Genomic DNA, 21,908 nt, shown 5'->3' with positions numbered 1-21,908 from the left:
CGCGACGGAATTTGTTAGCGAATATCGCAGTAACCAATCAAGATGCTGAATGGCTACCACAGTATTCCCTAGCCAATTTCTGCCGCGACAAGCGTGCCGCGTCCTGTATGCAACCAGTTGGTGGTACTGAAAATGCAGCGGATGAAGTTTTGATTCGAAAGATCACAACGACTTTCTGCTGTGCGTGGTCAATGTTGTCGCAATTTAATACAATTCGACACGTATTATCACTGCATAAGAAACAGATTTATATAATAAAAAAGTATTTAAATCTACATAAAGATGAAACCCGCGTAAGTACTGTGAAGATTAATATTGTGTATTGGAGTACAATATAGATCAATAATTGACGTCAACATCACCCTTGAATACCTCTATGATCGTGTAAAATGCAAGAATTCTGTACAAATATGCATTGTTACTTGCGAAATAAACACATTCTTTATTTATACATTCCAGTCGTTCAAAAACGCCAGCACGTAAACCAGTTAATCGACCAAAGGGATCTAATATGTTGTCAAAGGATCCTGTTCATGTTTATTGTCGTTTACGGCCAATGCAATCTTCAGCAGATGTATCATGCATGAAACCGACATCCAGCATGACAGTAGTCATAACACCACCAGAATCAGCAACCAATTTCAGGACTATAAGCAAGGAGATACAAACAACATTCAGTCATATATTCACATCCGATGTAACACAAAAGGAAATATTCAAAACAGTTGCTCTTCCTCTTGTTGAGAACCTCATTCAGGGAAGGAATGGTCTTCTATTCACATATGGTGTAACTGGGAGTGGAAAGACATATACAATGACTGGAGAACCACAGGATGGTGGAATCATGCCTCGATGTTTGGATGTTATCTTCAATACTATTGCAAATTATCAGACAAAAAAATTTGTTTTTAAGCCAGACAAATTGAATGGTTTTGATGTGCAAAGTGAAGCTGATGCTATGCTAGAGAGGCAGCAGGAGCTTCATACAGGTTTAACACAAAGAGGTGGCAAATCTGTAAAATAGTAAGTTTATATTTAGTAAGTCTATATTTAGTATGTAAAAGTAAATACTTCCTATAATATGAGTTATATGATTATATAATAGTTCATTATGAAATCAACAGCCGTAAGGTGGACAGTGATGGAGATAGCAATCCAATGGTAACTCATGAACGTAATGAATCACAAGTTGTGATGATTGATCCAGATAATGCATACTCTGTGTTTGTTACATATGTTGAGATTTACAATAATAATGTATACGATCTGTTAGATGAAGATGATATTAGATCAAAGTAAATATACAATATATGGGAAATCTTTTTAATGAAATAAATATCATGTATATTAAATCTTCTTACTTAATATATAGAGCACTACAAAGCAAAATAGTTAGAGAAGATGGCAATAAAAATATGTATGTACACGCAGTCACAGAAATTGAAGTAAAGAGTGCAGAAGATGCTTTTGAAATATTTCAACGTGGACAACGAAAAAGACGAGTCGCACACACAGCATTGAATGCAGAATCGAGTAGATCACATAGTGTTTTTACTATTCGACTTGTACAGGTACTATATCCTTTGAATTTTTTACGACTTTGTGTGATTATCAGTTTAAACTACAATTACATTATGTTTCCAGGCGCCCTTAGATTACGAAGGCGAGCATGTGGTGCAAGATAAGCGAGTGGTGTGCATAAGTCAATTATCTTTGGTTGATTTAGCTGGTAGTGAGAGAACGAATCGCACTAAAAATACCGGCCAACGTTTGCGTGAAGCAGGTTTGTTTATCTGTAAAATCTGTGAGAGCATCTGTGTACAAGAATTCAATTGTTTTTAGGCAATATCAATAATTCTCTGATGACTCTCCGTTCGTGCCTGGAAATTCTGCGGGAAAATCAGACCCAAGGTACAAATAAGATGGTGCCTTATCGGGATTCCAAACTCACTCACTTGTTCAAAAATTATTTCGACGGCGAGGGGCAAGTCAGAATGATCGTTTGTGTAAACCCAAGGGCAGACGATTATGATGAAACGATTGTACGTAAGAAAAAGTTGGATTTTTTTTTATTTTTTAAAACAGAAATAGTTTGCAGAGATATGAATTCCTTGAATATTTATCTGTAGCAAGTTATGAAATTTGCGGAAATGACTCAAGAAGTGCAAACCATGAGGCCTACTGCTCCAAAATTGGAACTTGGTTTTACTCCTGGAAGGAGGCAAGCGAATAAGGTATCGGTTATAACTATGATAAGATTGAATATTTCTTTTCGTAGAAAAGAAAATGATACAAGTTTTTATCGTTTTAGATATTTAAGGAAGCAAAAAGTAGATTGGAGAAAGAAGGTCGAGCAGAAGCTGCTGACCTAGACGTTGATCTAGGTTTAGTATATAGGTATGTTATAATCTAGAAATAGCTATAATTCAATGAAATTTTCTTATTTTTCGCGAATTCAGTAGTCTATGACGCACAATATGAATGGAATATTTGATTATATTGCAGTTTAGGTGGACCATTTCCTGAATTGGAAACTATTAATCCAGATAATGATCAAATAATACTCTCTTTGATACGATTTCTGGAGCAACGTATTAATAAGCGTAATATACTTCGTGCAGATTTAACAAGAAAACGTAAGATATTTAGCTTTATATGGATAAATCTTATAAATATTCCAATAAGACACTTTAATACGTATATTATTAATTTTATTTACAGAAAACGAATTTAGAAAAATGTTAGTGACAGTAGAACAAGAGAATATGAACTTAAAGGTCGAAGCCGCCGCACTGAAAGCTGCAAATTCACAGCAGAAAAGAAAGGTAAATATGTGTTTAGTAATATTTTTATCGCGAAGAAAATAAGAATATATAACTGTATTGTTTTATATATTTGACATTTTTATAGATAGCTGCGTTAGAAGGACATCTTTGTAAGACAGAAACGCAAATCGACACTTTATTGTGTAAATTAAACAGTGCTAATGATACCATACGAAGTTTACAGCAAGAGGTAAGCCTGATGTTAATTATACTTATACTAATTACTTAAATATATAATGTATATTATACAATGATTGATAGGTAAAAGAACGTGACTTGGCATTGAATCAACGTTTGATAGATAAGCAAAGAGTGAAACTGAAATATAACACTAAAATACAAGCTGAAACAGATAAAATGAACAAAGAATTAGAAATGAAACTGCGTCAACAGCGTGAACGTCTTCAAGTAATTATTCTAACTCAATGCCTAAAATTCAATCTTGTATCTTTATGATTTCTTGAAATGTTAACATATATTTTTATGCTTGTATAGAATCAAATGAAAGAGAAGGAAGATAAATTACGATTGGTGAAGCAAATCTTAGTGAACGACGATGATATCGATCCTGCAATGATAATCATACAAAAGGAACAAATCCCAGAATCGACAATGAAAGTCTTTTCTGATACAGAGACTCGAACGTCACGAAAGGTTTCTTATCGTTCAATTACGTTTCCTTTTGAAGTATTATGAACTGAAGTTATGTAAATTAAGAAATTAGAAAATAGTAACGAAAGTTTTCTTTTGGGTGTACGTAGGACAACATACCCGTTTCAAATCCGCGCTACAGACGATCACGAAGTGCAGATAGGTGGATTGATCATCGACCTAGAGCCCTTGTGCCGCTCGGTACTGTGTTACAACCATTGATGCAAAGAAGACGAAGCGTAACGCGACTTACTTCACCGAAAGAAATTACAGACGGTGCATCCAGATATTGTCTTGTCGCACAAGAGCAAGATACAGACGGAGAACTTGAAACAAAATTATATAAGGTTTCTAAAATGTTACAAAAGATATATAACGTTTATAATAACACAAATATCTTAAATTCTTTCCTATTTCTCAAACAGGGTGATATATTGCCAACAAGCGGTGGTGGAGCACAAGTAGTATTCAACGATATGGAATGTTTAAAACAAACATCGCCAAAGGCAAGGAAACGAAGTGGACCTCGAGAAGAGGTAAATCAAGTAGTTGTTCCTATGGAAATTAACCCGAAAAAACCGCGCATAACACCTTTAGTATAAAACCTGTAATAACTTACGTGTAAAGAAATAAAATATTTCATACGATTTATATTGCACTTTTTGTAAAAGGTGTGAGGCTTATAGTATTTTAATACATATTTTTATCCATAATGTTCTCGGATCATTTTTAATATCGAAAATGCATATCGTGTTTATTGCGATAATTTTGATACGTTTTTGTACATGATATATGTTTGTGTGTATGTATATATACGTAAGAGTTAAAATAAATGGAATTTTTATGTGAAGTATATATGATTGTTAATTACACAAGTATATACGGTTTTGGACCTGAGCAACCAAAAGCTGTTTCTAAGGTAATTTAGGGCGCTGAATCCGAATCTTCAATTCGTTTTTTAAGATTGGTTCTAGTTTTCGAGATATTCAATAAATTCATCTTTTATTATTTTTGACAATTAATGGCTATTTTATTCAATTAAAAGTTATAAATCAGAAATGAAGAGCAGTAAAACTGAGTCGTTTGTATTGTTTGGGATCCGTTTTACGCATTAGAGTCCAACAGTAGTCGCTCATCATGCCATCATCCCAAAATCCTTGGTATCGTCTTTCGATTTTCGCCATATCTTGGTGTAGCCGCTCTCCTTGCTCGTCGCTCGTATCGCCAAAGTTTTCAGGGAAAAAATCGAGATGTGAATGCAGGAAATGAATTTTGAGAGACATTCGAGCTCCAATCTTGCGGTAATTTTGCAACAAATTGCGGATTATTTGCTTAAAATCCGGGGATTTGCGGTTACCGAGAAAGTGTGAACAACACTTTGAAATGATGCCATGCTGCCGCTTCATCGGGCGTTAAACATTTTGTAAAGTTCTCATCGGCCATTAATTTTCGAATATCAGGTCCGAGAAATATTCCTTCTTTGATTTTTGCGTAGGACAATTTGGGAAACAACTTGATTAAATACTGAAAAGCCCGTCCCTCATGGTTGAGCGCTTTGACGAAGTTCTTGATACGGCCAAGTTTGATGTGAAGAGGTTGCAAGAAAATATCCTGTGGGTTCACAAGTGGTGCAGAGGAGACGTTTTGTTTTCCTGGCTCATAATTACTACGACTTGGCCAATCCTTTTTCACATAATGATGGTCAATTGCACGGCTATCCCACAGGCACAAAAAGCAGCAAAATTTGGTGAATCCAGATTGCATCTCAATCAAGAGACCAATCACCTGTTGGAATAATATGTAAATCAATTAATGCTTTAGATTTAATTAGAATAAATTTTCAAACCTTTAGATCGCCACAAATTTTCCATTGATGCTCATTATATTTTATCTTGGCCAAGATCTTTTGTGGATTGTGTCGTAGCATTCCTTCGTTTGTACTGCATGAGCAATCGGAATAGATGGTTTTTAATTTCCATTGTGTAGCAGAGCAGCCTTCAGGCTGTATTTCGAACCATCGATGAACAAACGCCATTCATTTCGATCATACGGTGTATTCATCACATCAAATCCGTTGATGTCATCGCAGAAACACATGATCTCTTCTTTTTTGAAAAACGGTAGAAGCGCCTGATTTCTGTTTCTATATACAGTGACTTTTGTTCGAGTGTCAAGATATTTCCACTCCTGCAACCGTGATGCAAGCAACTCTGCTTTTTGTTTCGATAAATTCAAATCACGAATCAAATCACTGAGTTCACTTTGCGAAATTAAATGCTTTTCTTCCATGACAAAATCGCTTCCACTGCTCGACGGCGATGAAGTCGAAGTTGCCTGGGCATTTGCACTTATACCTGGACAAACTGGCAATGGATCATTGCTCGTACGTGGAACTGGCTTAGATACTGATGATATGTCAGGATATTTATACTGTGCTAGTTTTTTGCATTTATACCGACGACATTCATCAAGCAAAAGTAGCAATCATCTACATGATTTTTGGTTCTCTCCATAGCATTGGCAATGAAAATGAAAAGTACACATTTTCACCGAATGACCACTTGTACAGCTTTGTTCTGCACGCGTTACAAAAACATTTCGGCACCCACGGCTTGTTAATGTTTGCTACAGAGAAACCAAAGTAATGCAAATACGCATCTCTGAGCGTATTTGTCATTATTTTGCCGCTTTTCCCGAGCATATAACATCCGCAAACGTAACAAAAACACTTTGAATCGACTTTGCAACGCTGTCTCTGCATTTTTACACATTCTTAAACAAAAACAATACCATTCGAATATAATTGAAATGATTTTTCTAGCGACGCCCTCATGAGAGTCGTTATGACAGCGCAATGCTGCCAACATGCGAGAACTCGAAAACTAGAACTAATCTTGATAAACGGATTGAAGATTCGGATTCAGCGCATCAAATAACATTAAGAATCGTTCTTACCTGCTCGGGTCCAAAAGTTGACCGGAATTTGTAAACTAATAATTATTAATGTAATGTATGATACACAGAAATTATACATTTTTATATGTACATGATATGTACATGATTTTATATGTATATGTTATTATATAATTATAATTATTTAAGATGGTATATTATATGAAAGTGAAAAAATTTTTGCAGCTATAAAATACATGCACAATTTTTTATAAGATATACATTATACCATACATATGTAGTTACGATTCTTTAAATTGTAAAGACGTATGTGGGCGAAGAGATGGATCCGGCAACGAATTAGTGCCTGAAGTATTTCTTCGCAGATTCAAGACTTGATTCTCTTGTTCTGGGCTATAATTACATAATGTCTTGCATGTAAAATTATTCTTTTGATGTCTAGATATGTAATTATATTAACGAATCATCAATTTTATCAACTTACCGATTTACTACATTCTCATTGTTACTACTTTCCTTTACAAACGTTACTAAACCGTACGAATTATGTTTATCTAATGTTCCATTGTAAACCAATAGATCATCCACCAATATCTGCAAATTAAAGATATTTTTGTTGAAACTATGAAAATAACAAAAGTCAAAGGAATTTTAACAGAGTATTATTATTAGTCTATTTCTTTTACCGCAAATTCTTTGACTCTTCTTTGTACAGTCTTTCCGTAATTCCATATCTTAATTGTTGATACCATAACAGGTTGATAAAATATTAGATACACACGATTCGTCTGAAAGGTGATGTATATAATAGAAATATTAACTCAAGAGTAGCTCAATTGTGACTTTTATGTGAAATTTGACTTATTTCTGCTCACTTGTCCAGGAAGTATCGGAGCCAACCAGGCATGACGACCGTCTTTAGCATTATTTATTCCATCGATAAGTTTATCTGGTGTGCGAATATCGTTGTCTATGCCTTCTATTATGTTAACGCTCTCTGGAAATGCAGCTACATCTGATAAGAATTAACTGACATTAAGTAACTATTAGTAAATATTAATAAGGTAAATCACAATTGTAAATATCTCAATTATTTTCAATTTTATTTCTAACAATAGATGTTTTTAGATATCAAGTTATTAATTTGTAATAAATGTATGGTAATTGTGACGATTTGAACGTACTCTCGGTAGTTAACATAATTTCATTTCCGTGATTGTCGTATATCTGTATTCCATTGAGACCAACATAGTAAGAATCTCCCCATGTCGAGAAAATGATTATCTGATATACGAATCCTTGCGGCATCGATGGAGCCTCGTAATTTGAATCTAAAGAACCGACCTCTAAAATCATATATGATACATGAGAAACGCTTCATGAATAAATCATCAATGATGAAAAATATTCGATGATACACACCTTCGGATGACTTGATTAAATTGGTAGGATGATTCGAAAGGCGTAGTTGGGAAAATGGCTTATTGATAAAACTGATTTCTTGAGCAAAATCGTAATGACAAGATCCCGGTGCGCGTCTCAACAAGAACCCTTCGAAGTTCTTATCATGTAATATATTACCATCTAATTTAATCAGTAATTGTTTCACCTGAGTGAAGGCACAAATTCGATTGTTATAATTATGGAGTTTTACTTCAACAAACGATAGGTATGTTGGATATCTTACTCCGCAATAAGATAGTTCTAAGGATGCATTATAATTCCAAATCCGCATTCCCGTCAGAGACACATCTGTGTTAAAAATAATGGTTATTATAGCTCTCTTATTTGATGTTATATCCGCTAGCCACATATGATCCATTTCCATGGTAACATTATGTCCATCAATCAGCCTCATTAAATGCATATCGTCTATATTACAGTGTAAGTTGGCGTTTACTAACGGGAGAGCTATGCCTTGATCCCCAATTAATTCTATACCAGTAAGACCTACAAATGACGTTAATTAGAACGCTTATAGTGCTTACAATACATTTCTTTACCTATCAGATGATGTAAGCCCCAATTGGAAGTAATAATTAATTGAACTTCTTTACAAGATAGAGCATTAGAAGCTGAGTTGTGATTTTCACTATTTGTAGATAAGTTAGAAGAATTCTCAACGAAATTGTTATTTTTATGTCTTGCTGAAATAATCTGAAAGATTGTTGCGTTATATCATTTTTTTTTTAGTGAATTTCATTCTATCGATACAATTAGCTTCCTTACATCATTGGTCGTTGCTGTAATCGGACGAATAGTTTCCATCTCTTCGGAGTCTAACATTGCATTATTGTATTCTATGAAGGTATTATCATGTTTTGATATCAATTCCAGAATATTTTCATCCGTCGTAAATAAAATGGTCTATATCAGCCAATATTTGCGTGCGTTATGTATCAAATTAATTTCAAATACATACATTCATACTACATATTTTGATATAAGAAATTGGAGTGATGAATGAAAGTTACTTATTAATTTAAATAGATTATCATGCCTGATAACAATGCTTATAACATGTAACATTCAGGGAAACTATTTTCTATAATCTGGAATTTATTCTATATAGGCTTTCTTACATCACCAAAAGTATCGAGACTACCCAGGTCATCTCCTGATGCTTTAGCAATTTCTCCATCAAAAATAATAACATTATTCAATTTAATAATAATATCTTTGGCTCCCCTAAAGGAATGTATTCTAGATTTATTATAGTTCTGAAAGAAAAGAGAAAATAGTATTTTAATTAAAATGTAATTTTTCTGTATTTTTATATTTACAGATTACTTTATGACTACTGTAAAGAATCTTACCCATATTCTAATCATTGCTACAGTTATTGTGTCTTCAAATATTATATATACATAATGATGGCCACCATTTGAATAAGGTGTTAGCCATAAATTTGCATCATCTCTCGTTCGATTAATACCATTAATCAAGTTGTGTATAATATGAGGATCATAGTCCTTATCTAATGATTTAGCGATACTCGAATCAGCATATATTTCTTTTATTTTCGCAGATTCTCCGGTATTTGAAAAGATCTCAATACCATTGAGACCTATGTAATGTTTGTCACCCCAGGTAGAAAGAATATCAATAACTAATGAGTTGCCAGATGGTAATTCAGGAATAATAAAGTTTCTATAGAGTTTCTCTATAAATAATATAAATACATTATGAAAATTGAGGCAACGATGTAAAAATAAAGAATAGAGGTTGATAAGAGATAATATTTTATGTTCTTAAATTTTATAAAAAAAGACTATAGAGATATAAAACTTCAAGATAAATACCACAACCTGTTTGAAAAGCATTATTTGATGTATATTCATTTACATCTTTGACGAAATCACTTTCAACTGAGATGTCAGACTTCGAATTTTCCTGATACTGTCTAGATGATAGTTTTTGCTTTTCTTTACTCTGTATACTAAATGCTGAATTTAAGTAATGATTGTCATCTAATAATTGTATCTGTTTTGTATCCATATAATTATAAACTGGAGGATATTTAGAATCAGCTATTTCACTGTAAGATCCTGTATTGTTACTATGATTTTTAAGTGCTAAATGATTGCCATGTTTTTCCATCTGTTTCCTTTCTAAATATGCATCTAATTTATGAAAATCATCCTTCGTACAACGCTTTGCACTCACAACAGCAGAAGAGGCACGTGTTCTTTTCTGTTTAACTTGTATCTCTCTACTTTTTGGTGTATTTGGCAGTGATTTGCTTGTAGATGCTTGCAATTTAATATTGCCATCGTTATCATACAGATTATTTAAATATGTGCTTGCTTGCATATCTCTATAAAAATATTGAAGGATATTATTTTTCTATTATATAAAAAAAAATATGTGTTATGTTTTACAGAAACTTATGAATAAACTTACAGATTATCATCTTCCTTTTGGAAAGTACTGTTCTCAAAGTAATGTTGATCATTGACTAAAAATGCTTCTGCTTGTGATACATGTGATTTGGCATTGTAACTTATATTCAATTTTCCTATATTGCTAATAAAAAAATATAACATAGGTCATTTTTTCTTATAAAAACATATGAAATAGTGATACATACTCAGTCATTTCCAATAACCATGATGGCATTTTATTTGTGCCATCAGGTATGAATACAGTCTTTTTCTCCATCCCTTCGTGCACAACATTATCCATAATTTATTTTCTTATTATGTCACTAGTAATGATCGCTTCTTATACTATCATCCAAACAATATTTCAGCAATGATGGCTTGTCAAGCTGAATCACACGTGATCTATCGTCGAATAAAAAAAAATTATTTGAAAACATAATTCTTTTTTCACGTTCCAAAATAGTACGACCATATAATTTCCATGATTGCGTTGAATAGATCGCAACTAGTAGAAGTATTTAATCTATTGTCGAGTCGTTCGATTGCACGTTTTGTTTGCCTTTATTACCATGGAAACCTATCGGGTGTCGACGTCTATATATAATCTCGAACAGTTTTGATTAATACGACTGTTATCTTCTATATGAACTGACATGAGTCAGTTTAGCGGAACAAGATATGATTTTTCACTAATATATAATTCTTTTATATTCTTTATTTTTCATTAAGAAATACATTCACACGTATCAGGAAGCATACCAATGTATGACAGCAATGCTACAGATTATTCCACAATATCTTGGTCCACTGCAAATCACAAGAACAAAAATTACACAGTGAATGAACTCGTAGTGAATAATCACTTTGTACTTTGTCTCTCGCGATATCACAATACACACACATATCGCAAGTTAATGTCTTCATTACAATAATAAGTATTCTTATATTATATGACGCCGACATTGTACACGTTACGTATACACAAGGAATATTATTAATTTTAACAGTACAATCGCAACATAAATAAATATGTACAAACAAAATAGTTTTATATTAATATAGTTACAAACAAAAAACATAAATAAATAATATATAAACGCATAAATATATATAATAATATATAAATAATAATACAATAAGTATCTTGATTATTGAATCGCATTTGCATTGTTAATGTATAAACATACGTAAATTAATAAGAGATCCAATCTGATGTCATAGTGCTTGCAAGTATATTAATAATAAAAATAAGGTCATTGTTCAACAATGTATACTATATTTCACAAAAAAATATTCTTATATATTTGAATATATAAACTTCCTTTTCCTTTATGTGGTAACATACTAAACCACACCTAAAATTATCGTACATATATATATATATATATATACATACACACACACACACACACACACACACACACACACACCAACTATATATATATACATATATAATTTTATTAAAATAATTATAAAGTATATTGCAATTTACTGAAGTAATACACTCATTTCTTTTTCCACATAGCAATTATATCATAAATGTATATCATATATACGTGTATCTATATTGTGTCTGTATTTCAATGCATTGGAGAGAACTACGTCAAGTAGATACGAATGTGAATTAAATTTTGGCACAATATATTTGCAAACAAAAAGATGATTGACACTTTCAGTAAAACCCAAGATTACGTATTCAGTCAATTTGGTTTCCATTTGCCAGTAAGCTATTATTTAACGTTTACATTTCATAAATTCTAATGTAAAGACTATTATAAAACTTATACAGAGTGTAAAACGAAATAGCGTCCGTTCGAAAAATAATACCTGTATACTGAATGGTACAGGCTATAAATCTGTCTTACAATAATTTGGCATTATACATGAATGCTGACCTCAATATTAACGTACTAATGTTCATTTCTACCAACTTTGGTTAACTTAACCGGTTGGTTACTCCAACGGAATTGACCAGTCACATTTGTCGTTAACTAGAATTATTAAATGCGAGTGATCCATTCCGATGGAATAACCAGTCGGTCAAATTAACCACGGTTGGTAGAAACGGACATAAATCACGCAAAAAATACAAGTTTTCATCATTCATTCATTCAATGATATATCCGAACTTGTAATGCAATTAGTAGTATAATATAATCGAATCATACGCGTGAATAATTAGTGTCTTTGCTAATATGTACGATATCTAATTTTTTTTAATTCTAATACAAACATTCATAATACATGAGTCTAGTTTCATGTGGCTGTCAGGTACTTAATTAACGAAGTTCGTGATTATATATTTATCGTGATTATATATACTACACACGGGTCTTTTGTTTACTGACCGATTTGGAATAATTAGGAAAACCTGGCTATCTATTGCGATTATAAAAGCCACGATTCAGGATGTAATAGTAGCCACTGTTAAAAATTAATTTGATCTTATCAAAAGTTCCTCTTCGAATAAATAGAAATAAAATATCCTTCTATCAGAATATAAAGAGTTCACTCTTAGAACTGTTGTTTTAGAATCTTTAGTATTTTAGAAGAAACGTCGTAGAAAATAGTATACAACACCTTATAACTCTAGATGTGATTTCAGTACGTTAGACATTGATGGTATATTGCTGGATGGTCCAAGAACATTCATCGGGTCTGTCTCGGGAAATACATGGCTCAGAATCGCATAGTAGTGAAATCCGGCTGCTGCGGCTACGAAGAGATGCCAAATTGCGTGCGCGAAAGGTATTCGACCATCCGATTTGAAAAACACTATACCAATAACGTATATCAATCCGCCCAGTTTCAATTCCCTGATATTGTAATAATTATACTGTAAAGACAACATATCGTAAAAATTATCATAATATTCTCGCTTCATACCAATCTAAATAAATCCAGACAGACCATTGATTTACTTACAACATTAAGAATTGCAACGCTAGGTCCAATACCCATAATTACATAGAAAATAGTTTCAAGCATCTTATATTTTTCGTGGAAGATCTGTTGATAAATAATGCCCATTATAGCCATAATCCAAACAATATATCGCATCGCGAATAGAAGCTCGTCATCTGAGAAATGATCCACGTTGAACCACGGGAAGTAACTGGCCGCTATAAAGATGTAAATCATAGCGCGATCACAGCGATGCAATGCGTCTTTCAATTGTCTAAAATTGTTACATAAATGTTATACATGCAATAAACACATGTTGTTCGTTATCTTGCACAACTAATAACAGAGAGTTATCAAGAAAAACGAAATAATGGCACCTGTTATGATTGCAGTAATGCACACTATGGAAGAAAGTTGATACTGCGAAGACAAGAATTAAGGAAGTGCCATATACACAAGCAGAAACGAGTTGCGCCCATGTTGTTGAACGGCGTATAAGCTCGATACCACCTATTACTGATGGTACAACCCATACTCCATGAGTTGCCACATTTGCCATGTGTTCTATAGTTGTAGGAATATATGCTTCATTCGTGCATGCTCTTGAATTCATCCATTTAATCCTGTAAATAATAACCATTTTATTTCTTATTTAATATTTTTCTTTCAACTGTGTGCTGTGTAAAATTTTATAAAATTGAATCTTTTAAATATATTTATCAAAATATCAATGATGGTGAAGCTATTTCTTAATATCATTTGTGTTCTGTCTTTAAAAAAAAGTGATATAATATTTATAAAATTAAACATAATATTCCACAACAAAGAAAGTTTTTTCTTAATATTTATTTGCAACACTTTCTTTCATCAGTACTAATATGACAGGAGATTATTATATAAGGAATCACAAATTGTTTCTTATATAAGACGAAACAAGATTACTTTAACTTTACTATGGCTGCAATCTAATTAAAGATAATATATAACATAGATAATAAAATTGAGGAATTTTGACATTATATTACAGTTTTAATTATATAATCATTAATAGGATACATCAAAGACTAAAGAACATAGCATAATTGAACAATACATTTCTAGCATGAAGCTTAAGTTAGCATTATGCCAAAATACATGCGTATTTAAGACAAGCATATATTTGCTTTATGCATATTGTTAATATATCGACTAATAGTACCTGTTAATGTGTTTTGTAGAGGAAACTTATTCCATATATAATCCAAGCTGATGATATGAAATATTTTGTGGTATGACCATACCACTAAGATGATCCATAGTGTTTGTTGATTGAAGATAACAATCTTTCATCCCTCTAAAAGCAGTGCTTGTGCATTCTGTCAAAGGTTTTATACTATCTGATGCATGCATGATTTTGAATTTATTTTAAGCTGAATCAATAGCATATAATTGCATAGTTAATGGATAAGCCCAGATGCAATATAATGAGACAGTTGTATGACAAAATACAAAATTTATCTTACTATACTGTAAAATTACAATCTCTCATATGTATGTATCTCATGTATATATTTAATGATAAAAAACATAACTAACTAGTACATAGTACACGGCTTGATAGCAAAATAAATATACAATGCATCATAAACATTTATCAACTATTATTCACTAAAAATACAAATGTAACTTATAACATTCAACTCTAATTACAGCTAAAACTATATTGTCACTTAAATATTTTACATGTAAGAAGCTGAATCATCATATAATTTGCTGTTAGAGAACCATATTATTACATGCAGATAAATTACTTTTATATATGACACATATTAAACGCCCAAGCAAGTTTTAAGGATGCAAAAATGTAAACTATGACAATAAAGATTGAATGATTGCGGGATAATTATCTAAAGTATGATAGGCTAATAGGCAATAAATAAGTTATATTTTTCTGTCTGGAAGTGACGTAAACCGCGTTTTGGCAAACCACGAAAATTGGCAAATTACGAAGATCGATTTACTTGCGCATATGTTACAATGACGTATATAAATTTGTATATACCTGCATCTCGTTTCAAAACTCGTGACATTTTAAAATTAGACTTACACCACTTCCAAACTTTGGACTTTAATATAGCTTTAAATACAAATCTATTTCTCTTACTCTTTGATTCGTTGCAGTTGCAGAAAATTTTTGATGGGTGTCGAGATGAATTGATGAAGGCAGGTACTGGCCATGGTGTCAGGACGATGATGAGAAATTTGAACTGACGAGCAGGTGTATTCGTCGATACCCGATGAATATTCAAATTTCTTGGATATCAAAGTTAACGGTGCAACAGCTGGCTGGTGAACGTCTTCCATCGCATATTGATCGATTTGCAATGATTGACATTGGGCATCGCAAAGTAGGTGATGATGGATGGTGTTGTATGGGAGATTGACGATTTGTCCCTCTCACTACGAAAGATCAGACTCGTTTCGTCGTGTTCAACAGCAGTTTCGGGAAGCCACTAAACACGTCTGAAACACAGCCCGTCTAAACTCACCTACTTTCCTCTGTACGAATACCACACCGGGTACCGACGGATACTGAAGAGCTCGTCGCTGTCAAAGTTCATCCGATCCATTGCCACTCGAGAACCTTTTATATTGTGATCGTCGCGAATGAAACAATTGGACGAGAAATAAAATTGATTCGCTGACAAGACTAAAAGAGGGATCCGACGAAACCGATTGGCTACGCCATATTGTATATCCCCTCCGTTGCATTGAACATACACTTTAACCCCGCTCAATGCATGCTTTATCAATATTAATCTACTGTCCATATCTTATTTTTATATTTTCAAGGATTCGAATTTATCGACTGAATCTCATATATTAATGTTGGGCATATTAAAAAAAGGGTATCTTGTCTCTTCTGTTTGTTGAGCTCTTCTTTATCATGAAATTAACGTAGTTATTCTTACGGCCTTGTAACGATCATTTATTGATGCAGGAATTTAATCATGCACTAAACTTTGATCTTATATAGGATGTCACAGAAATCAGCTAATTCAATATTGAAAAGCTAAACATTTAATCGAAAGAAAAAGAAAGGGGGAGAGAAAGAATACAAAATTAGATAACAAAAGCATTTTCGCTTTCATTCTCAAATATGTGAAATATCAGCAAAAAATGTTATTATGGTGTATATAATGTCATATATAAAATCGAGAAAGATATCGTGATTGATATATTACAAAATATTAAGCAAGTTTCCTTCATTGTACGTATTATGTCGTAGAATGAATTATGTTGTAGAATGAATAATCACATTATTTATATAAAACTATTAAAACGAAGTAAATGTGTTTATGACAGAAAAATATTATATATACAAATATAAGTCTGATACTAGTTGAGTCCAAATAAATATCATAATTGTCACGCCACTTGGTTGCTCGTGCTCCAGAGAGTTGTACGATTGTTTTTTACCTATTATCCGTACTTTCTAATAAATAAACGTGTACGACACAAATTCATTGATAAGAATAAAAACATAAAATCTTCATTTCAACGAAACAGTCTTTCGACGCATTCTTCTTCGTTTATTTCTTCTTTCTTCAATTGGTCATTACTTCGTTTTCTGTGATGTCTGAGAATAGCGTACGCAACTAAAAAATTATTAAAAATTAACATTTTTAAACACTTAAAATATATACACGCATACATGCACGCACACATATATATACACAATAGCTAATATAACAATATTAACATTATAAGAAGGTATGCATAACTCACATTTTTTTTATCTCTATTTTTACATTGTTCTGGATTACAATTACAATTGTTACACGTAATATTATTTTTACGACACATACACATCCGTGTAGCACATTTAGTCTTACAAGCACACTTTATCTCATCAGGCTCTAGTTTAAAAGGTAATTGTTGGATTGACAGCTTCGATTTGTTCTGTAAATAAAAAACCACATATAACTTTACGATTCCTTGTAAATCTTAATCTATAATAAAAGTTATCAGTGCAATCATATCTATTATTGTGATTACAAGTTGATTACAACTGTTATCCTTACCTGCAACTTCTGTATGCGATTGTAAAGTGGTGTATTTTTCCAATCGGGATCATTTTCAACATCGTCATCTTCAACGTCTATTGAACTATCATGAAGTGCATCAGTATTCTTAGTAGAAAAATTCAACGTATATTCCGTTTCCTGTTTTGTCTTGGACTGCTTTATATTTACGTTCAAGTTATTTTCCATTAAAACCTATAATGCAGAATAAAAGTAACGATGAGATCTTCATAAAATTAGAAATTTTTGATTTGCGAAAAATATTTCATTGTCTTTAACATTATTAAACGTAAAATTCTTGGTCATTACCTTTTCTTTTCGTGGCGGTGTTACCATGTTATTCGAAGACGTATTAGATGTATTTTCCAAAGAATACGTTTTATTTTCCTTTTCTTTTTTGGTAGATTCTTCTAATTGTGTTTGTAGATTTAGATATTTATCCTTAAATGTGCCAACTGTTTTAACAACTAGTCCAAATGTGTAATATGTATGATGTATATATATGTATACTAACTTTAAGTTCGTTAAATTTGTAACATTGTTGCTTTCTCTCTTGTGCAATCAGATGAAATGCTGTTTGACATACCACCTTGGCGTCCGCGACACTGTGTATCATGTTCCATCTCGTTTTTGCCCTGGTTTCTGAAAAGGTAACCCTCAAATGACAAGCTGCACTTTTATTGAGTGAAATAATGTTTGAATATCTAACCTTGATCTGACTCAACAATTTCCTTCTGAAGATCCGCGATTTGTGTATTGCGCAGCTCTATAAATTTTACAAGAGTTGCGCATTCCTCTTCGTTCGGATTGCTGCTTTGTTTAAGTTGTTCCAACTGATAAGATAAAGTGGCTCTGTCTTGCATAAGTTTTTCAAGAGACAAGTCCGCGTCTATCGTGGCCATTAATACTTCCAATTCCTGAGCCACCCACGTTTTTATTTCGTCTTTACCATTAGCCTTTTTTTCTTGTCGTTCTGTCGCCTTCTTTTGTATCTCCAATGCACCCTGTGCATGAGTTGTATATAGATTAATACTCAAAGAAAGAAGTAAATTATATCATATCCGAAAAAGAAAACAGGAAAACCGTAAACAATGAAATATGTAACTCACCTTTAGCCTTTTATTAACGGCAAACGCTTCTTCCATCTTCCTCTTGAAAACTATCTCCTGTTTATTATGTTGCATTTTTAAGCGTACCATTTCAAAAGCACGTTTGCGGTCCTGAGTTTTCAATTTATTGATTTCCTTTTCCCTGGACTGCTTCCACTTTGTAAAATTGTTCGCGTCATTGCGCATTTGTCTGATAAGCTTGACTCTGATCTCCTTTAATGATCGTATCTCATTGGATAGAGTTTTAATCCTTTGATCCTGCTTCTCTTTCGCCTTGATTACTCTGTTTTGCTCCTGGCATTTACGTGTTAACTCTGCTATCTTCTTTTCTAACTCTTGCACTTTTTTGCGACGTGTCTCGGCCAATCTATACAAAATACATGCGGAAATTGAAGCATCGCATTCACAAGTATAATGTTATATTCATTAATTGCTTACTTGGAGGTAATGTTGCGTGCATGAACTGCTTGTAAATGCTCCTCTCTTTCCACATGTAGCCTTTCGATTTCCTTTTCCATTTCCGCAACGTCCCTGTGGCTGTCCGCAGTTTGTTGAGTAATATTTTTAATCAGCTCAGATACAAGACTCTCTTTAAGTGCTAACTCTTTATTGATATTTTGAACCTCGTTATTTCGTTCTGCTTGTCGTAATGTATGTTCCTCTTCCTTTTTGTCAAAATAATCCAAGCTATCTTCAATATTGTTTAATTCACCTGTATGTACACATTCCGCATCTTCTTTCGTGAACGTGACGGAATTTTTAGAATCTATAGATATTTCATAATTCAATAATTCTTCAGATGCTTTTTTCTCATCATTTTGTATTTCTGCACATATAAAATAGATATTAAATTGGAGAGTTATCAAGAATTAAGAAAATTACCAAGTAAATCATATGAATAAGCGAGAAAAACTTACCTAACATTTTTGTATATATTATTTTCAATTTTTTACGTTTTTCATCGTCAATTTCGTGAGAGATATTAAAGTTTTGTAAAACTTGTTCAAATTCGTCTAATACTGATGCCATGGCGGACCTAATCTTTTCACGAGCTTGTTCGGCCATTTCAGCTCGTTCGTGCATGATAACGATTTCTGCTAAATTTGAATTTAATTTCTCCGTCATATCTCGAAGTTTTTGCTGTAATGTACTACATTTCTCCTCGAGTTCTTCGTGCTCTTTGGGGCATGTTATGCCAAGTTCTTGATTCATAAGTGCTAATCGTAGTTCTTGAATCAATTTGTTCAACCGATTGATCTCGGCGGTTTTCTGATCTTGATTTACCACAGGCTTGTTCTTTATTTTGCGTGCGCGATCTGCATATCTCAAAGTACTGAGAGTTTCATCCAAATTATAATCTAATAAAATAATTTTTCCTAATTAGTAGCATGTTCAAATGTAGGATGTATTATCTATGTGTCACATATGATACTGACCAGCAGGACTAATACAGGCAACCATGAGAGTCATGGAATTACCACCCAAGGACTCTTGTAAGAGTCTTGTGAGTTTGCTATCCCTGTATCCAATATAAGAGCCAGAGGCACCATCACCAAGTTGTGAGATAACATTACCCAAAGCAAGTAATCCTTTGTTTATATTTATACCTTCCTTAAATCTCTCCCCTGTGGCTTGGGTCTTTTTACTGCGTTCAGATCCCGCTAAATCAACAAGATGAAATTTTGCCACTGTGGCTGTATTCCTGTAAATAGAAAAACAAATTATTTTTCCTTCTACAAATTTGCAATGTTAAATGATGAAGAAATAATAAGTTACTTACGGATCATCTTTTTTCTGCTGACGTATACATATTGTAAATATCGCATGGCTACGACTGCTATGTGCATTCATTGCAGTTGCACCAGTTATACGGCCTATGGAACCTTGGTTCAGACATTCTAGTGTCTCTTGGGCATTTGTAACTTCTTTCTCTGTTAAACCAGTAACTTTTATACTTTTTCCATCTTCTCTGATGTCTACGATGGATTGATTCCTTTGTTTATCAGATAACAGATCATACAATTGTTCTTGATATAACTCCATAAATGAAACTACAACTTTAAAGTTCCAGTCTTCTTTAGACTTAATTGTTTCAAATATATCTTCTGTAACTCTTGGTATAATACCCTTTTCTTCGATTCCTGTATAATTGGTACCCATTGAATAGGTTTTACCACTACCAGTTTGTCCATAAGCCAATATAGTTACATTATATCCTAAGACATAAATAAATTATTTCTCCAAACAATAAAATAAATTATATACACTGATAAAACTACAAACACTGGTAAAAGATCTTTACCTTGAAAGATATTATCTATTAATCGTTTAATTGCTACATTATAAAATTCTTCTTGTCCAACATCAGGAGAAAAAACATAATTATATGTAAATGATTTGTCACTATTAAGTATGCGAATTTGTGGTTCTCCGGGAATTATATCTAAGCACATCTGACATCCTTTTTCAATTTCGCTTACCACTAATGGACGGATGCGTAAAGCAACACGAACAGTATCATCACACATCTGCAAGGTAATATTGTATGTGTAGGTGTTTAAAAAAGACAAAAATACTAATTAATGATTAACTTAAAATGATGACTTAAAACTCTTTATCATAATACAATGCATAGAATATTCCTAAAGAAAAATACTCAGTATGATTTAGTTGCAGGGAATTATATTTATAAATATATTATTTAGGGCAAGTTGTTCCAACTCCTTGGTAAATTAACTGATAGTGAAATCATATATCTGTCTTTGTTTAAGTGAAGAAAAAACAAAGATAAATATATGATTTAACCATCAGTTAACTTACCAAGATGTTGGAACAACCCGCCCTATATGTATATTAATTTAGAAATGATATAATTTATTTACTAATGTATATTGACTCGTAAATATGCATAAAACGTTATACCTCATCAATTTTATTAATATATTGCAGAGATGATACTTAGGTTGACTATCCAGAACAACCTTTGCTACGACGTACCAAAGTGAAAATAAAATCGGTGTCTTTTATGTATATCTACCCCATTTTTATTAGAAAACTATTTCCACTTACTTTTAATACTTATTTCAATAACTTTGCCAACTCGTCACAACAAATGTCTGCAATATGAGGCACACTGAGCCAGTAGGAACGAAAATTACAAATAAAACTCACAAGCTCTATGCTACTGTCCTCCAAACCTGGGAGACATCAGAGACGTTACATTTCAAATTTATTTAAGAGTGGACGGATCAAATAGAGATACAGAATGACAACTGTAAAAATGAAAAGTCACTAAAATCACTAGATATTTAAATTTTGCTGCGCATAGTGTTCTTCTTTATAATTGGTTCGTTCCTCTGTGCTTTATGCGTATATGCCAAGTTAAGCCAGTAGCACACGATGCTTGTTTTCGTGCTGGATTGCTTGCTAGATGAAAATACTGCGTTCTGATTGGTACGTTTTCGAAGATGAATGGAAATACACTAATCAGAACGCAGTATTTTCATCCAGCAAGCAATCCAGCACGAAAACAAGCACCGTGTGCCGCTGGCTTTATTT

The 21,908-nt window shown here is 32.7% G+C and overlaps 5 protein-coding genes across 7 annotated transcripts; 1 reads left to right on the top strand and 4 right to left on the bottom strand.

The window, feature by feature from the left end:
* The first annotated feature begins 133 nt into the window (after window positions 1-133).
* On the top strand, window positions 134-4,324 carry LOC105185929 (kinesin-like protein KIF23). Its single transcript, XM_011145791.3, has 15 exons — window positions 134-293; window positions 460-1,023; window positions 1,125-1,295; window positions 1,373-1,571; window positions 1,645-1,783; window positions 1,843-2,042; window positions 2,130-2,234; window positions 2,312-2,397; window positions 2,506-2,636; window positions 2,722-2,825; window positions 2,911-3,015; window positions 3,087-3,233; window positions 3,321-3,479; window positions 3,587-3,823; window positions 3,902-4,324. Exons 1-15 carry the CDS (start codon window positions 283-285, stop codon window positions 4,076-4,078), a joined length of 2,535 nt encoding a protein of 844 aa, XP_011144093.1. The 5' UTR covers window positions 134-282; the 3' UTR covers window positions 4,079-4,324.
* A 313-nt stretch (window positions 4,325-4,637) lies between these two features.
* On the bottom strand, window positions 4,638-6,357 carry LOC112590099 (uncharacterized). Its single transcript, XM_025305798.1, has 2 exons — window positions 5,323-6,357; window positions 4,638-5,261 (listed from the first exon to the last, which is right to left on the bottom strand). Exons 1-2 carry the CDS (start codon window positions 5,509-5,511, stop codon window positions 4,830-4,832), a joined length of 621 nt encoding a protein of 206 aa, XP_025161583.1. The 5' UTR covers window positions 5,512-6,357; the 3' UTR covers window positions 4,638-4,829.
* A 248-nt stretch (window positions 6,358-6,605) lies between these two features.
* Window positions 6,606-11,310, bottom strand: LOC105185930 (protein KIAA0556). Of its 2 annotated transcripts, none has more exons than XM_019842693.2 (14): window positions 10,480-11,310; window positions 10,293-10,415; window positions 9,698-10,206; window positions 9,206-9,552; window positions 8,972-9,109; window positions 8,619-8,756; window positions 8,393-8,546; window positions 8,077-8,339; window positions 7,812-7,998; window positions 7,574-7,735; window positions 7,265-7,404; window positions 7,076-7,177; window positions 6,874-6,983; window positions 6,606-6,782 (listed from the first exon to the last, which is right to left on the bottom strand). In XM_019842693.2, the coding sequence occupies exons 1-14, from the start codon at window positions 10,572-10,574 to the stop codon at window positions 6,671-6,673; spliced, it is 2,580 nt and encodes an 859-aa protein (XP_019698252.1). In that variant the 5' UTR covers window positions 10,575-11,310; the 3' UTR covers window positions 6,606-6,670. The 2 variants fall into 2 exon arrangements, with proteins under 2 accessions (XP_019698252.1, XP_025161585.1); XM_025305800.1 differs by having other exon boundaries at window positions 10,293-10,407; window positions 10,480-10,618.
* Window positions 11,311-11,733: 423 nt separating this feature from the next.
* On the bottom strand, window positions 11,734-15,872 carry LOC105185931 (monocyte to macrophage differentiation factor 2). Of its 2 annotated transcripts, XM_011145794.3 has the most exons (5): window positions 15,706-15,872; window positions 15,321-15,616; window positions 13,555-13,800; window positions 13,199-13,451; window positions 12,855-13,109 (listed from the first exon to the last, which is right to left on the bottom strand). In XM_011145794.3, the coding sequence occupies exons 2-5, from the start codon at window positions 15,518-15,520 to the stop codon at window positions 12,855-12,857; spliced, it is 954 nt and encodes a 317-aa protein (XP_011144096.1). In that variant the 5' UTR covers window positions 15,521-15,616; window positions 15,706-15,872. The 2 variants fall into 2 exon arrangements, with proteins under 2 accessions (XP_011144095.1, XP_011144096.1); XM_011145793.3 differs by having other exon boundaries at window positions 11,734-13,109; window positions 15,321-15,872.
* Window positions 15,873-16,400: 528 nt separating this feature from the next.
* Klp3A (kinesin-like protein 3A) lies at window positions 16,401-21,564 on the bottom strand. Its single transcript, XM_011145797.3, has 13 exons — window positions 21,420-21,564; window positions 20,653-20,878; window positions 20,131-20,566; window positions 19,787-20,052; window positions 19,268-19,708; window positions 18,789-19,176; window positions 18,351-18,717; window positions 17,951-18,245; window positions 17,756-17,883; window positions 17,551-17,682; window positions 17,242-17,436; window positions 16,946-17,119; window positions 16,401-16,815 (listed from the first exon to the last, which is right to left on the bottom strand). Exons 2-13 carry the CDS (start codon window positions 20,876-20,878, stop codon window positions 16,765-16,767), a joined length of 3,099 nt encoding a protein of 1,032 aa, XP_011144099.1. The 5' UTR covers window positions 21,420-21,564; the 3' UTR covers window positions 16,401-16,764.
* Window positions 21,565-21,908: the final 344 nt, after the last annotated feature.

The sequence above is a fragment of the Harpegnathos saltator genome, unplaced genomic scaffold (genome assembly GCF_003227715.2).
Source record: "Harpegnathos saltator strain DR-91 unplaced genomic scaffold, Hsal_v8.6 scaffold714, whole genome shotgun sequence".
Classification (NCBI taxonomy): Eukaryota; Metazoa; Arthropoda; class Insecta; order Hymenoptera; family Formicidae; genus Harpegnathos; species Harpegnathos saltator.
This window is presented reverse-complemented; position numbering and strand designations above follow the sequence as displayed.

Coding starts and splice junctions, on each gene's coding strand:
- LOC105185929 (XM_011145791.3), top strand. Junction 3,234..3,320: donor AACAGCGTGAACGTCTTCAA/GTAATTATTCTA, acceptor ATGCTTGTATAG/AATCAAATGAAAGAGAAGGA. Junction 3,824..3,901: donor TTGAAACAAAATTATATAAG/GTTTCTAAAATG, acceptor TTTCTCAAACAG/GGTGATATATTGCCAACAAG.
- LOC112590099 (XM_025305798.1), bottom strand. CDS start 5,511: ATGGCGTTTGTTCATCGATGGTTCGAAATACAGCCTGAAGGCTGCTCT. Junction 5,262..5,322: donor AAATTTGTGGCGATCTAAAG/GTTTGAAAATTT, acceptor TTATTCCAACAG/GTGATTGGTCTCTTGATTGA.
- LOC105185930 (XM_019842693.2), bottom strand. CDS start 10,574: ATGGATAATGTTGTGCACGAAGGGATGGAGAAAAAGACTGTATTCATA. Junction 7,736..7,811: donor TTTAATCAAGTCATCCGAAG/GTGTGTATCATC, acceptor ATATGATTTTAG/AGGTCGGTTCTTTAGATTCA. Junction 6,984..7,075: donor GAAGAGTCAAAGAATTTGCG/GTAAAAGAAATA, acceptor TTTAATTTGCAG/ATATTGGTGGATGATCTATT.
- LOC105185931 (XM_011145793.3), bottom strand. CDS start 15,520: ATGGAAGACGTTCACCAGCCAGCTGTTGCACCGTTAACTTTGATATCC. Junction 13,801..15,320: donor CAACTGCAACGAATCAAAGA/GTAAGAGAAATA, acceptor TATTATTTACAG/GATTAAATGGATGAATTCAA. Junction 13,452..13,554: donor CATTACTGCAATCATAACAG/GTGCCATTATTT, acceptor TAACAATTTTAG/ACAATTGAAAGACGCATTGC.
- Klp3A (XM_011145797.3), bottom strand. CDS start 20,878: ATGTGTGATGATACTGTTCGTGTTGCTTTACGCATCCGTCCATTAGTG. Junction 20,053..20,130: donor CAGCAGAAAAAAGATGATCC/GTAAGTAACTTA, acceptor TTCTATTTACAG/GAATACAGCCACAGTGGCAA. Junction 16,816..16,945: donor AAAATAGAGATAAAAAAAAT/GTGAGTTATGCA, acceptor ATAATTTTTTAG/TTGCGTACGCTATTCTCAGA.